The sequence below is a fragment of the Somniosus microcephalus genome, chromosome 12, assembly GCF_052327205.1.
Source record: "Somniosus microcephalus isolate GS21.2 chromosome 12, FLI_Smic_1.0, whole genome shotgun sequence".
NCBI classification, from domain to species: domain Eukaryota; kingdom Metazoa; phylum Chordata; class Chondrichthyes; order Squaliformes; family Somniosidae; genus Somniosus; species Somniosus microcephalus.
In genome coordinates, this window is record NC_140998.1 from 7776003 (window position 1) to 7790961 (window position 14959).

At 51.8% G+C, this 14959-nt stretch overlaps 1 protein-coding gene across 1 annotated transcript in view; it reads left to right on the forward strand.

The window, feature by feature from the left end:
* Nucleotides 1–14959, forward strand: part of LOC147109011 (uncharacterized) — a 552618-nt gene that overhangs the window by 115217 nt on the left and 422442 nt on the right. Inside the window, exons 16-19 of the mRNA XM_086002569.1 lie at nt 2150–2304; nt 6869–7019; nt 11558–12147; nt 12935–13114. Of these exons, the coding sequence (XP_085858695.1) occupies nt 2150–2304; nt 6869–7019; nt 11558–12147; nt 12935–13114 (1076 nt within the window). The remainder of the gene's footprint in view (nt 1–2149; nt 2305–6868; nt 7020–11557; nt 12148–12934; nt 13115–14959) is intronic.

Genomic DNA, 14959 nt, shown 5'->3' on the forward strand with positions numbered 1-14959 from the left:
TGTTTTTGTTGGTTTTTATTAAATTAGGAGTAGGGCCAAGATCAAAGGAACAGGAGGAGGCCATTCAGCCCCTCGAGCCTGTTCTGCCATTCCATTTGATGATCGCTGATCTATATCTTAACTCCATCCACTCACCTTGTCTCCATATCCCTCGATACCTTTACCAAACAAAAATCTATCGATCTCAGTCTTGAAGGTTCCATTGACCCCAGCATCCACAGCCTTTTGGGGAGAGGGTTCCAGGTTTCTGCACCTCAGGATCTGACCAAGCTAAGAGGGGAGGAGCGAAGTTGAAGTAAATCAGATAGTGTTGGATGATAAGAAGCTTGGGTTTTTATAGGAGAAAACAGGAAAACTGAGGTAGGGGAGGAGATCCACAGTTTGAAGGGAGGCTGAGGTAGGGGAGGAGATCCACAGTTTGAGGGGAGGCTGAGGGAGGGGAGGAGTCCCACAGATTGAGGGGAGATGAGGGAGGGGAGGAGTCTCATAGTTTGAGGGGAGATGAGGGAGGGGAGGTATCCCACAGTTTGAGGGGAGGCTGAGGGAGGGGAAGAGTCCCTCAGTTTGAGGGGAGACTGAGGGAGGGGAGGAGATCCACAGTTTGAGGGGAGACTGAGGGTAAGGGGAGGAGATCCACAGTTTATGGGGAGATGAGGGAGGGGAGGAGATCCACAGTTTGAGGGGAGACTGAGGGTAAGGGGAGGAGATCCACAGTTTGAGGGGAGATGAGGGAGGGGAGGAGTCCTACAGTTTGAGGGGCGATGAGGGAGGGGAGGAGTCCCACAGTTTGAGGGGCGATGAGGGAGAGGAGGAGTCCCACAGTTTGAGGGGCGATGACGGAGAGGAGGAGTCCCACAGTTTGAGGGGAGACTGAGGGTAAGGGGAGGAGATCCACAGTTTGAGGGGAGACTGAGGGAGGGGAGGAGATCCACAGTTTGAGGGGAGACTGAGGGTAAGGGGAGGAGATCCACAGTTTGAGGGGAGACTGAGGGTAAGGGGAGGAGATCCACAGTTTGAGGGGAGATGAGGGAGGGGAGGAGTCCCACAGTTTGAGGGGCGATGAGGGAGGGGAGGAGTCCCACAGTTTGAGGGGCGATGAGGGAGAGGAGGAGTCCCACAGTTTGAGGGGCGATGAGGGAGAAGAGGAGTTCCACAGTTTGAGGGGAGATGAGGGAGGGGAGGAGTCCCACAGTTTGAGGGGAGACTGAGGGAGGGGAGGAGTCTCACAGTTTGATGGGAGACTGAGGGTGGGGAGGGCCATTCGGGCTCTCGTGTCTCTGCCGGCTCTTTGAAAGAGCTCTCCAATTAGACCCACTCCCCCTGCTCTTTCCCCAGAGCCCTGCAAATTTTTCCTTTTCAATTATTTATCCAATTCCCTTTTGAAAGTTACTATTGAATCTGCTTCCACCGCCCTTTCAGGCCGCGCATTCCAGATCACAACAACTCGCTGTGTAAAAAAAAAGGAAGTAACACCCCAATTGGACTTCAAGTATTTATCCAATTCCCTTTTGAAAGTTATGATTGAATCTTCCTCATCTCCCCTCTGGTTCTTTTGCCAATTACCTTAAATCTGTGTCCTCTGGTTACCGACCCTCCTGCCACTGGAAACAGTTTCTCCTTATTTACTCTATCAAAACCCTTCATGATTTTGAACACCTCGATCAAATCTCCCCTTAACCTTCTCTGCTCTCAGGAGAACAACTCCAGCTTTTCCAGTCTCTCCGCATAACTGAAGTCCCTCATCCCTGGTACTAGTCCAGTAAATCTCCTCTGCACCCTCTCTAAGGCCTTGACATCCTTCTTAATGTATGGTGCCTAGAATTGGACACAATACTCCAGCTGAGGCCTAACCAGTGATTTATAAAGGTTCAGCATAACCTCCTTGCTTTTGTACTCTATGCTTGATGCATGCATGAGGGAGAAGGGAATCGAGGGATACGGGGGGACAGGGTGGGAAGAGGTAATTAGAACGGGAGGAGGTTCACGTGGAGTATAAACCAGTTGGGCCAAATGGCCTGTTTCCGTGCTGCAGATTCTATGTCATGGAATTCTATCTTTTCTGAGCCTTGATGCATTGGGTCAGTCTGTTCCTTTATGCCCTGTAATGAATCCTGTAATAAGTTGTATCTGTTCTAACACTCATCTTTAGGTTGCCCGGACCGAGGTGATCTCTCACCTCTCTGCGCTTGATGCAGTGCCGATGGAACTGCAGACGTTACCTGAAGCAGTCCGGCACACAAGAACATCAGAAACCAACAGACTGAGAGCAGAATTGGTGCAGCTACAGCAAGCCCTCCACCGCAGGTACCCCTCCTGTCTGGCCCGCCAATCTAGTCACCGCTTTACAAATTCATGCTCCCCACCCGGAGGTTTGCCTGCTGGGAGTGCCTTTCGGGAATTGGGGTTCGGGGAGTCAGAGGACCTCGCAGGATTCTCTGTCTGGCCTCCATGCCTGAATTCCTGGTAAAATTGCCCTTAAAATGGGGTCAGAAATTCACACTGGGGCTCAATGTGTCCGACAGTCATCAGAAATTCACACTGGGGCTCAATGTGTCCGACAGTCAGCTCGGCCCCCTCTTGGTTAGGGGGAAACGGAAGGGAGAAAATTTTAAAAAACGTATAAATCCCAAACTCTGTTCAAATTTCCTACTAGAATATCAGTCTCTTGGGTTCAATTCCTCAGTTGCTGTTCCTAGCACATAGATACATAGATACATAGAAGATAGGAGCAGGAGTAGGCCATTCGGCCCTTCGTGCCTGCTCCGCCATTCGATGAGATCATGGCTGATCCTTTAATTCAGTATCCCGTCCCCGCCTTCTCTCCGTAACCCTTAACCCCTTTTGCCCGTAGAAATATATCTAATTCCCTCTTATATCATCTCTCCCTTTCTCATTCCCTGTTCCTAGCACATCTCTCCCTTTCTCAGTCCCTGTTCCTCGCTCCTCTCCCCCTTTCTCAGTCCCTGTTCCTCGCTCCTCTCCCCCTTTCTCAGTCCCTGTTCCTCGCTCCTCTCTCCCTTTCTCAGTCCCTGTTCCTCGCTCCTCTCCCCCTTTCTCAGTCCCTGTTCCTCGCTCCTCTCCCCCTTTCTCAGTCCCTGTTCCTCGCTCCTCTCTCCCTTTCTCATTCCCTGTTCCTAGCACATCTCTCCCTTTCTCAGTCCCTGTTCCTCGCTCCTCTCCCCCTTTCTCAGTCCCTGTTCCTCGCTCCTCTCCCCCTTTCTCAGTCCCTGTTCCTCGCTCCTCTCTCCCTTTCTCAGTCCCTGTTCCTCGCTCCTCTCCCCCTTTCTCAGTCCCTGTTCCTCGCTCCTCTCTCCCTGTCTCAGTCCCTGTTCCTCGCTCCTCTCCCCCTTTCTCAGTCCCTGTTCCTCGCTCCTCTCTCCCTTTCTCAGTCCCTGTTCCTCGCTCCTCTCTCCCTTTCTCAGTCCCTGTTCCTCGCTCCTCTCCCCCTTTCTCAGTCCCTGTTCCTCGCTCCTCTCCCCCTTTCTCAGTCCCTGTTCCTCGCTCCTCTCTCCCTTTCTCAGTCCCTGTTCCTCGCTCCTCTCTCCCTTTCTCAGTCCCTGTTCCTCGCTCCTCTCTCCCTTTCTCAGTCCCTGTTCCTCGCTCCTCTCCCCCTTTCTCAGTCCCTGTTCCTCGCTCCTCTCCCCCTTTCTCAGTCCCTGTTCCTCGCTCCTCTCCCCCTTTCTCAGTCCCTGTTCCTCGCTCCTCTCTCCCTTTCTCAGTCCCTGTTCCTCGCTCCTCTCTCCCTTTCTCAGTCCCTGTTCCTCGCTCCTCTCCCCCTTTCTCAGTCCCTGTTCCTCGCTCCTCTCTCCCTTTCTCAGTCCCTGTTCCTCGCTCCTCTCTCCCTTTCTCAGTCCCTGTTCCTCGCTCCTCTCTCCCTTTCTCAGTCCCTGTTCCTCGCTCCTCTCTCCCTTTCTCAGTCCCTGTTCCTCGCTCCTCTCTCCCTTTCTCAGTCCCTGTTCCTCGCTCCTCTCTCCCTTTCTCAGTCCCTGTTCCTCGCTCCTCTCCCCCTTTCTCAGTCCCTGTTCCTCGCTCCTCTCTCCCTTTCTCAGTCCCTGTTCCTCGCTCCTCTCTCCCTTTCTCAGTCCCTGTTCCTCGCTCCTCTCTCCCTTTCTCAGTCCCTGTTCCTCGCTCCTCTCTCCCTTTCTCAGTCCCTGTTCCTCGCTCCTCTCTCCCTTTCTCAGTCCCTGTTCCTCGCTCCTCTCTCCCTTTCTCAGTCCCTGTTCCTCGCTCCTCTCTCCCTGTCTCAGTCCCTGTTCCTCGCTCCTCTCTCCCTTTCTCAGTCCCTGTTCCTCGCTCCTCTCTCCCTTTCTCAGTCCCTGTTCCTCGCTCCTCTCTCCCTTTCTCAGTCCCTGTTCCTCGCTCCTCTCTCCCTTTCTCAGTCCCTGTTCCTCGCTCCTCTCCCCCTTTCTCAGTCCCTGTTCCTCGCTCCTCTCTCCCTTTCTCAGTCCCTGTTCCTCGCTCCTCTCTCCCTTTCTCAGTCCCTGTTCCTCGCTCCTCTCTCCCTTTCTCAGTCCCTGTTCCTCGCTCCTCTCTCCCTTTCTCAGTCCCTGTTCCTCGCTCCTCTCTCCCTTTCTCAGTCCCTGTTCCTCGCTCCTCTCCCCCTTTCTCAGTCCCTGTTCCTCGCTCCTCTCTCCCTTTCTCAGTCCCTGTTCCTCGCTCCTCTCTCCCTTTCTCAGTCCCTGTTCCTCGCTCCTCTCTCCCTTTCTCAGTCCCTGTTCCTCGCTCCTCTCTCCCTTTCTCAGTCCCTGTTCCTCGCTCCTCTCTCCCTTTCTCAGTCCCTGTTCCTCACTCCTCTCTCCCTTTCCCAGTCCCTGTTCCTCGCTCCTCTCTCCCTTTCTCAGTCCCTGTTCCTCGCTCCTCTCTCCCTTTCTCAGTCCCTGTTCCTCGCTCCTCTCTCCCTTTCTCAGTCCCTGTTCCTCGCTCCTCTCTCCCTTTCTCAGTCCCTGTTCCTCGCTCCTCTCGCCCTTTCTCAGTCCCTGTTCCTCGCTCCTCTCTCCCTTTCTCAGTCCCTGTTCCTCGCTCCTCTCGCCCTTTCTCAGTCCCTGTTCCTCGCTCCTCTCCCCCTTTCTCAGTCCCTGTTCCTCGCTCCTCTCGCCCTTTCTCAGTCCCTGTTCCTCGCTCCTCTCTCCCTTTCTCAGTCCCTGTTCCTCGCTCCTCTCTCCCTTTCTCAGTCCCTGTTCCTCGCTCCTCTCTCCCTGTCTCAGTCCCTGTTCCTCGCTCCTCTCCCCCTTTCTCAGTCCCTGTTCCTCGCTCCTCTCTCCCTTTCTCAGTCCCTGTTCCTCGCTCCTCTCTCCCTTTCTCAGTCCCTGTTCCTCGCTCCTCTCTCCCTTTCTCAGTCCCTGTTCCTCGCTCCTCTCCCCCTTTCTCAGTCCCTGTTCCTCGCTCCTCTCTCCCTTTCTCAGTCCCTGTTCCTCACTCCTCTCTCCCTTTCTCAGTCCCTGTTCCTCGCTCCTCTCCCCCTTTCTCAGTCCCTGTTCCTCGCTCCTCTCTCCCTTTCTCAGTCCCTGTTCCTCGCTCCTCTCTCCCTTTCCCAGTCCCTGTTCCTCGCTCCTCTCTTCCTTTCTCAGTCCCTGTTCCTCGCTCCTCTCTCCCTTTCTCAGTCCCTGTTCCTCACTCCTCTCTCCCTTTCTCAGTCCCTGTTCCTCGCTCCTCTCCCCCTTTCTCAGTCCCTGTTCCTCGCTCCTCTCTCCCTTTCTCAGTCCCTGTTCCTCGCTCCTCTCGCCCTTTCTCAGTCCCTGTTCCTCGCTCCTCTCTCCCTTTCTCAGTCCCTGTTCCTCGCTCCTCTCGCCCTTTCTCAGTCCCTGTTCCTCGCTCCTCTCCCCCTTTCTCAGTCCCTGTTCCTCGCTCCTCTCTCCCTTTCTCAGTCCCTGTTCCTCGCTCCTCTCTCCCTTTCTCAGTCCCTGTTCCTCGCTCCTCTCTCCCTTTCTCAGTCCCTGTTCCTCGCTCCTCTCTCCCTTTCTCAGTCCCTGTTCCTCACTCCTCTCTCCCTTTCTCAGTCCCTGTTCCTCACTCCTCTCTCCCTTTCTCAGTCCCTGTTCCTCGCTCCTCTCCCCCTTTCTCAGTCCCTGTTCCTCGCTCCTCTCTCCCTTTCTCAGTCCCTGTTCCTCGCTCCTCTCTCCCTTTCTCAGTCGCCCCCCCTTTCTCATTCTGTTTCTAGCTTCTCTCTGTGTGTCCTTCTTTTGCACTATCACTATTTTCCAGCGTTGCCCCATCTCTCCTTTAGAGTAAGCTCATTGATCTCACATTCTCAGCAGGAAAACAAGCTCTCATCTCCTGTGGAGTCATTGGGGTAGAAATTAGTCGGGGGGAGGCCTGTTTTCGGGCCCAGACTCGCCACTGCTAGAATAGTGCGTCCACCCGAGCAGGGAGGTCTGAGGCTGGCCCGAAATTGGGCCTCGAGCCTCATATAAATTTTCCGGGTGAGCTTGCTGGTTTCCGTCTGCCTCCACAGGCTGTGTGTCCCTTCAGAAGGGTCGAATTTTGGGTCTAACTGGCAGCGTCATCAGGTAAGTCCTGAGAGGTGGGAGGTGTGGGGGAGGAGGACAGCAGGAGCGGGTAGGAGGGGTGATCACGGCCTGCAGGAGTTCTGTGGGGCCGGTGGGGCGCTCCTGGCTCCACGTTAAAATTAAAAAAAAATTAACATTTACTTACCCTTTTTCATGGCGGCTGCTTGCTAGGCTGCATCCAGGCCAGGAAAGCCTGAGCGGAGTAGGCCCAGCACTGGCCAATTTCCCTGATGGCTCCTAAACCTGGCGCTAGGCCCTTTATTAGCAAGGGGCCTTATGCCAGTTTTAGGTGGCCACTAAAGATGCCTGAAAATCGTCTACAGCCAATATTAACGCGTTGATCCTATGTGTGTTTGTTACAGAGAGGAATCCCTGCGAGTGGCCCTCACTGCACTGGAAACAGTCGAGGAGCAGATTACTCCATTACACAACTCGTTGCTGCAGTTTCAGAATGAACCAAAGATACTGACTGGACTCAGCTTAAAGCATGAGCCAGACCTGCAGATGCTGAAGGTACAACAACAATAACTTGCCTTTATCCAGCGCCTTTACCATAGTAAAACGTCCCAAGGCGCTTCACAGGAGCAATTATCAAACAAATTTTGACACCGAGCCACATAAGGAGATATTAGGACAGGTGACCAAAAGCTTGGTCAAAGAGGTAGGTTTTAAGGAGCGTCTTAAAGGAGGAGAGAGAGGTTTCGGGAGGGAATTCTAGAGCGTAGGGCTTTGGCAGCTGAAGGCACGGCCACCGATGGTGGAGCGATGGAAATCGGGAATGCTCAAGGGGCCAGAATTGGAGGAGTGCAAGCCCTACAGAATTTTCTTTTCAAGTATATATCCAATATATCTCGGGGAACAGATACACAAATCACTAAAAGTAGCGATGCTGGTTAATAAGGCCATAAAAAAAACAATGGGGTTCATTTCTAGAGGGACAGAATTGAAAAGCAGAGAAGTGATGTTAAACTTGTATCGAACCTTGGTTAGACCACACTTGGAGTTACTGTGCACAGTTCTGGTCTTCATATTATAAAAAGGGTATAGAGGAATTGGAGAAGGAGCAAAAAGGATTTACAAGGATGATACCAGAACTGAGAGGTTATAACTATCAGGAAAGATTGAACAGGCTGGGGCTCTTTTCTCTAGAAAAGAGAAGGATGATGGGGTGACCTGAGGTCTTTAAGATTATGAAGGGGTTCGATAGGGTAGACATAGAGAAGATGTTTCCACTTGTGGGGGAGACCAGAACTAGGGGCCATCAATATAAGATAGTCACTAATAAATCCAATCGGGAATTTAGGAGCAACTTCTTTACCCAGAGAGTGGTGAGAATGTGGAACTCGCTACCACAAGGAGTGGTTGAGGCGAATAGTATAGATACATTTAAGGGGAGCTAGATAAGCACATGAGGGAGAAAGGAATAGAGGCGACTGCTGCCAACGAGGTTGAAGTAGCTGTGCATGCGCAGTTTCAGTGGTTTTTTTGGTTGTGTGTGTTTGATTATAATAAAAAACAATTCTGGGGAAGGGCAGCACTGAAGGGATTCATTTTATTTTGACAGCTTTTTAAAAAAGTGGTTTGTGTTTCACTCCGTTAACATCTTTCACCTCTTGCTAGAGAGTTGGGCCTAGAAATTCAGTGGCCTGCGCCACCCGTTAGTGCCCTAAGAGGGCACTTAGTGGGTTTTGCGCCACTGGCCATGCCTCCCACTAAATTTAGCGGGATGCTAATGGTGGCGCTAGCCGTTAGCGCTGCGCCGCTACCGATGATGTCATCGGTGTGCGCAGCGCCCCGCCTACCGCCCCGATCGTGACATTTAGTAGCGCCCCCCCTGTTTTAACACCGGTCACAATTTGCGACCGGTTCAGGGGGGCCTACCTGCAGCGGTAGAGGCGCTGCGGTGCGGCCATTTTTTTTGCTGGCCACCTGCCAGCACCTCTTCGCGCCGCCGTCCCCGGCCTCCTGAGACCCCCCCCCACCCCAGCGAAGTGCCGGCTGTGTCCCACTTCTCCTTGGTGCCGGGCTCTTTTGCCGGCACTCGCATGCTTCGAGCGCGCTGCAGCAGGCCCCTCCCCTCTAAGAAGGGGAGGAAGGCCTGCAGTACCGCAGCGCGCCGTGCCGCAGCATGTGGCGCTGCGGCACGTTGCGCTGCGATTTTCAGTTGCAGCGCCCCAAAGGGATGCGGGGCGCCTCGAGTAGCGCTGCGCTTCCGTCTGGGGCGCTGAAACTGAATTTGCGGCGGGCGGCCGCGACTCCTTCCGGGGCGGTACTTCCGGCGCCCTGGCGAGGCTGGCGCCCCAAACGGGGTGCCAGTGAATTTCTAGGCCTTGGTACCTTGCAAACCGTGAAAGATTACATTAGAAATTATGGGGGGGGGATAAAAAATGTTTTTGGTCATATATAAAAAAATGTTTATGTTTGCCATGGCAACATGCAAGACCGAGCAAATCAACATAGCCTATTGATGTGGTGAAGTCAGGCCTCCGATGTTCTGATTCGCTAGCAGCCTCCAGGACCGATCGTTTTGGAACAACTGGTTGTTCCCAATGCCAGTCATTGGATCGTGACAGCTGATTAAGTAGTTGCGGATGCGCAGAACGATTCTGCGCAGCCTCCGGTCGTTGGCACCAGCTTCTGGTTCATTGGCAGCAGTCACTCTGTAAAGGAATAGAAGGATATGCTGATAGAGTGAGGTGAAGTAGGCTGGGAGGAGGCTCGTGTGGAGCATGGACCAATTGGGCCGAATGGCCCGTTTCTGTGCTGTAAATACGATGTAATTGTATGTAATCTAATACTAGTTGATTTCCCACGGTTTTGCACAAACACAGCGTTTGATTTTAACTTTCCCCCCCGCCTGGTGGAATCCAGGTGCATGGGGGGTGGGTGGTTGGGTGGGGGGGCCGGTGTGGTTGGTGGGGTGGTCAAGTAAAACGGAGCGGAAGAGACTAATTTACTCACTATGTAATTCCCTTTTGAAAGTTACTATTGAATCTGGTTCCACCACCCTTTCAGGCAGCGCATTCCAGATCGCTGCACAAAAAAAAAAATTCTCCTCATCTTCCACCTTGTTCTTTTGGCAATGCTGGGAAACACTCATTGCTGACCCTGCCAGGGGTGAGGAGTCGCCTAATTTAAATATTCCACAAGGCGCCTGCACCATTAGAGGCGCCCATCCACTGAAAGAGACTTCACGGTGGGGGGAGAGACTGGGGGGAGCACACAGGAAACATGCTTGAAGAAAACCCTTTGCCCTGCTGTCCCCTTTTGACCCAGCGACGATGAAGGAATGGCGATATAGTTCCAAGTCAGGGTGGTGCGCTACTTGGAGGGGAACTTGGAGGTGGTGGTGTTCCCATGTGCCTGCTGCCCTTGTCCTTCTAGGTGGAAGAGGTTGCGGGTTTGGGAGGTACTGTCGAAGAAGCCTTGGCGAGTTGCTGCAGTGCATCTTGTAGATGGTACACACTGCAGCCACGGTACGCCGGTGGTGGAGGGAGTGAATGTTTAAGGTGGTGGATGGAATGTCGATCAAGCGGGCTGCTTTGTCCTGGGTGGTGTCGGGCTGCTTGAGTGTTGTTGGAGCTGCACTCAACCAGGCAAGTGGAGAGTATTCCATCGTACTCCTTACTTGTGCCTTGTAGATGGTGAAAAGGCTTTGGGGAGTCAGGAGGTGAGACACTCGCTGCAGAATACCCAGCCTCTGACCTGTTCTTGTAGCAAAAGTATTTATGTGGCTGGTCCAGTTAAGTGACCCCCCAGGATGTTGATGGTGGGGATTCGGCGATGGTAATGCCGTTGAATGTCAAGGGGCGGTGGTTAGACTCTCACTTTTTGGAGATAGTCATTACATAGCACTTGTGTGGCGCGAATGTTACCTGCCACTTATCAGCCCAAGTCTGAATGTTGTCCAGGTCTTGTTGCATGCGGGCATGGACTGCTTCATTATCTGAGGATTTGCGAATGGAACTGAACACTGTGCAATCATCAGTGAACATCCCCACTTCTGACCTTATGATGGAGGGAAGGTCATTGATGAAGCAGCTGAAGATGGTTGGGCCTAGGACACTGCCCTGAGGAACTCCTGCAGTGATGTCCTGGGGCTGTGATGATTGGCCTCCAACAACCATCTTCCTTTGTGCTAGGTATGACTCCAGCCGGTGGAGCATTTTCATCCCGATTCCCATTGACTTCAGTTTTACTAGGGCTCCTTGATGCCAAACTTGGCCAAATGCTGCCTTGATGTCAAGGGCAGTCACTCTCGCCTCACCTCTGGAATTCAGCTCTTTTGTCCTTGTTTGGACCAAGGCTGTAACGTGGTCTGGAGCCATGTGGTCGTGGCGGAACCCAAACTGGGCATCAGTGAGCATGTTATTGGTGAGTAAGTGCCGCTTGATAGCACTGTCGATGACACCTTCCATCACTTTGCTGATGATTGAGAGTAGACTGATGGGGCGGTAATTGGCCGGGTTGGATTTGTCCTGCTTTTTGTGGACAGGACATACCTGGGCAGTTTTCACATTGTCGGGTAGATGGACCACCAGGGAGGAATGTTGGCCCAGGACACTGGGAGAACATGCTGCTCTTCTTCAGATAGAGTAATGGGATATTTAACATCCAACTTCCAGGCTTGAAGCCACGACCTTCAAAGTTGAGAGTGCTAGGAACAGGAAGAGGCCAATGTTCCCTCTAAGCTGTGAGTGTGGGCGGCCGCGCAGTAATCTGCAAGGCTCCGCGCAGGCCGCTCACAAGCTCTTCCATTTGAAATACTGGGCATGTGCGGAAATTTAAACGGACCTCACATTGAAATAAACAACAAAGACAATTTAGAGGGAACATTGGAGGAGTCCATTCAGCCCCTCGAACCTGTTCCGTCATACAGTTAGACCATGGCTGATCTGTATCCTAACTCCATTTACCTGCCTACCAACTGTGCCCATCTGTCTCATGGCTTCCAGTCAGTCATGATACATATGTGGGTTTGGGTGTGTGAGCACTGCGGGGGGGATTAGCGGTCTCAGTTATTCTAATTCTGTTTTTTATTTATTCACCAGAATCTTCAAACTCGGATTAAGTCCCTGATTGAATCCTGCGAAGAACTGCAGAGTGGGGTGAGCGAGGTCACCACCACATTAGACCCGGGGGATCGTTGCGCAGTGTGTGCCGTCGCTCTTGCTCACGCACGCCGGTGTCAGGAGATTGGGTCGCAGACGCAGGTCGCCGAGGAGGCCCTGGGAGCCCTCGATGGGTTTCTGCGGTTACTGCGGACTGTGGACCCCAAGGGGGGGAGCGTCCCGGAGCAGGTGGTGGCCGGTAAAGCAAGGTCGGAGGAGGAGGAGGAGGAGGCCAGGTCCCTCCAGGACAGAGCCCTGGAGTTGGACGAAACGTTGAGCGCAGCCAAGATTGGCCTCGAGGACGGGAGTTCGGGTGAAAAGACTTGGTGCCGGGATCTTGCTGTGTCACTGGGCTGCAAAGCGGAGGGTGGCAGGCTGGGTCTGGAAAGGCAGGAGCGCACAGCGCAGGAAGGATTACACAAAGCGTTCTGCGCAAGGCAAAGCCATCTCATCAGAGACCTGCGGAGGATCGATAAGAACGCTGGAGGCATTCGGTTAAGTGAAGCCACACTTCCTGCAGTGCAGAGCAGGTTTGTACCGCTCGTAACTCTTTGTCAACACGACCCTTGGGCACATGGTAACAGCTGTGGAATAAATATATAATCTCTCACAATATGTTGGCACAGACCAGAAATTTTTAATGGCGTCCCAAGAGGAGACAGTGAGCTGGTGTCGAGCCGTGCTTATTCCCATCTGGAATTCACGTCATCCTATTACAGTCGGGGAGTCCTGGTGAGCTAAACTGATACCAGGGACTGGGTACCTGAGCTACATGAAAGCATAGAAGGTTTATACTGGAGAAAAGAAGGGGAGATTTATAATGGTTTTCACTCCACGATAAATTGAACCCCAATATATTGTTTGACAAATTTTAGACTAACCTTAGAATCATAGAATGACACAGCACAGAAGTAAGCCGTTCGGTCCATTGTGCCTGTGCCGATTCTTTGAAAGAGCTCCCCAGTTAGCCCCACTCCCCGCTCTCTCCCCATAGTCCTGCAAACTTTCCCCTTCAAGTATTTATCCAATTCCCTTTTGAAAGTTACCCTTGAATCTGCTTCCACCTTTCAGGCAGTTCGTTCAAGTTCAGAACAACTCGCTGTGTAAAAATAAATCTCCTCATCTCCTCTCTGGTTCTTTTGCCAATTACCTTAAATCCGCGTCCTCTGGCTACTGACCCTCCTGCCACTGGAAACAGTTTCTCCTTATTTACTCTATCAAAACCCTTCATAATTTTGAACACCTCCATTAAAGCTCCCCCCCATGGTTCGGTTATTACGTTTGTTTGAATTTTAATTGTGACTCTGTGATGCCCAGGTTGAGATCTCTGAATGACCTGAACAGTGAACTTCAGTCGAAAGAGGCAGAGCTGGATGAGCTGAGGGACCTGACGGAGCAGCTGATCGGGGTGAGCTCAGCGCTCGGAGGAGAAGCGCAAGAAGGGCTTCACGCAGCAGAGGGAGTATGGGAAGAGACAGAGAGGAACATCCATGATTGGTGAGTGAGCCATTTCCAACTATCTCCCTTCCTGAATGCTCAGACTAGAGGGGCATACAGTACAAAGCAAGGAACATATACTAAACCTTTATAAAACGATGGTTAGGCCTCAGCTGGAGTATTGTATTCCATTGTGGGCACTGCACTTTAAGAAGGATGTCAAGATCTTGGAGAGGGTGCAGAAGAGATTTACCAGAATGGTTCCAGGGATGAGGGATTTCAGTTATCTGGAGAGACTGGAGAAGCTGGGATTGTTCTCCTTAGAACAGAGAAGGTTAAGGGGAGATTTAATAGAGGTGTTCAAAATCATGAAGGGTTTTGATGGAGTAAATAAGGAGAAACTGTTTCCAGTGGCAGGAGGGTCGGTAACCAGAGGACACAGATTGAAGATAATTGGCAAAATATCCAGAGGGGAGATGTGGAAACATTTTTTTTTCCCACAGCGAGATTTTACGATTGGAACACACTCTTTAAAGGGCGGTGGAAGCAAATTCAACAGTAACTTTCAAAAGGAAATTGGATAAACTTGAAAAGGAAAAATTTGTAGGGCTAAGGGGAAAGAGCGAGGGAGTGGGACAAATTGGAGAGCTCTTTCAAAGAGCTGGCACAGGCCTGATGGGCCGAATGGCCTCCTTCTGTGCTGTACGATTCTATGAATTTGCCCCAACGCAGGGTTATTTTGCGCTCGGTCAGGAGAGCTGGTTTGGTTCGGTCTCCTGGTCTTTGCTGGACCTTCGGAGCGGGCTCAAATTGGATTGCTCAGACAGGAAGCCAGCAGGCCAAACACTGGGAGCGGCTGAATGTTTCTGAGCTTTGCACTCAAGTGGCACAATGGGCGAATGCACAGTTCAGACTGGTACTGAGCCACACAGAAATTGGGCCAAGATAGTTGATCGGAGTTGAGGAGCAGGGGGCTGGAATACATCATTCCCTGAAAGTGTGACTGCTGGTAGATAAAGAAAAGGCCAACAGCATTGGGATTTATAAATAGGGGCATCGAACACATGAGTAAAGAATTAATGATGAATTTGTATGAAACATTGATTAAGCTACAGTTAGAGTACGGGGTGCAGTTTTGGGCCCCATTGTAGGAAGGACATTAAAACGTACAGTGTAGATTCGCCAGGATGAAGCCAAGGATGGGAAACTACACTTATGAGGAGAGACTCGGGATATTGGGATTATTTCCACTGAAGCAGAGAAGGCTGACAGGAGATTTGATAGAAATTTAAAAAATGATGAAGGATTTTAGGAACACAGGTGCACAGGAACAGGAGGAGACCATTCAGCCCCTCGAGCCTGTTCCGCTATTCAATTGGATCTTCGCTGATCTGTACCTCTACTCCATTTACCCGCCTTTGATCCATATCCCTTGATACCCTTACCCAACAAAAATCTATCGATGTCAGTCTTTCGGGGAGAGAATTCCAGATTGCCACTACCCTTTGTGTGAAAAAATGTTTTCTTGATTTCACCCCTGAATGACCTGGCTCTAATATTAAGATTGTGCCCCCTTGTTCTGGATTCCCCCACCTGAGGAAATAGCTTCTCCGTCTTCACAACAACAACTTGTATTTAAAAACATTTAAAAAAAAATTTGTTTATGGGATGTGGGCGTCACTGGCAAGGCCAGCATTTATTGGCCATCCCTAATTGCCCTTGTGAAGGTGGTGGTGAGCCGCCTTCTTGAACCGCTGCAGTCCGTGTGGTGAAGGTGCTCCCACAGTGCTGTTAGGGAGGGAGTTCCAGGATTTTGACCCAGTGACGATGAAGGATCGGCCGATATATTTCCAAGTCAGGATGGTGTGTGACTTGGAGGGGAACTTGGAGGTGGTGGTGTTCCCA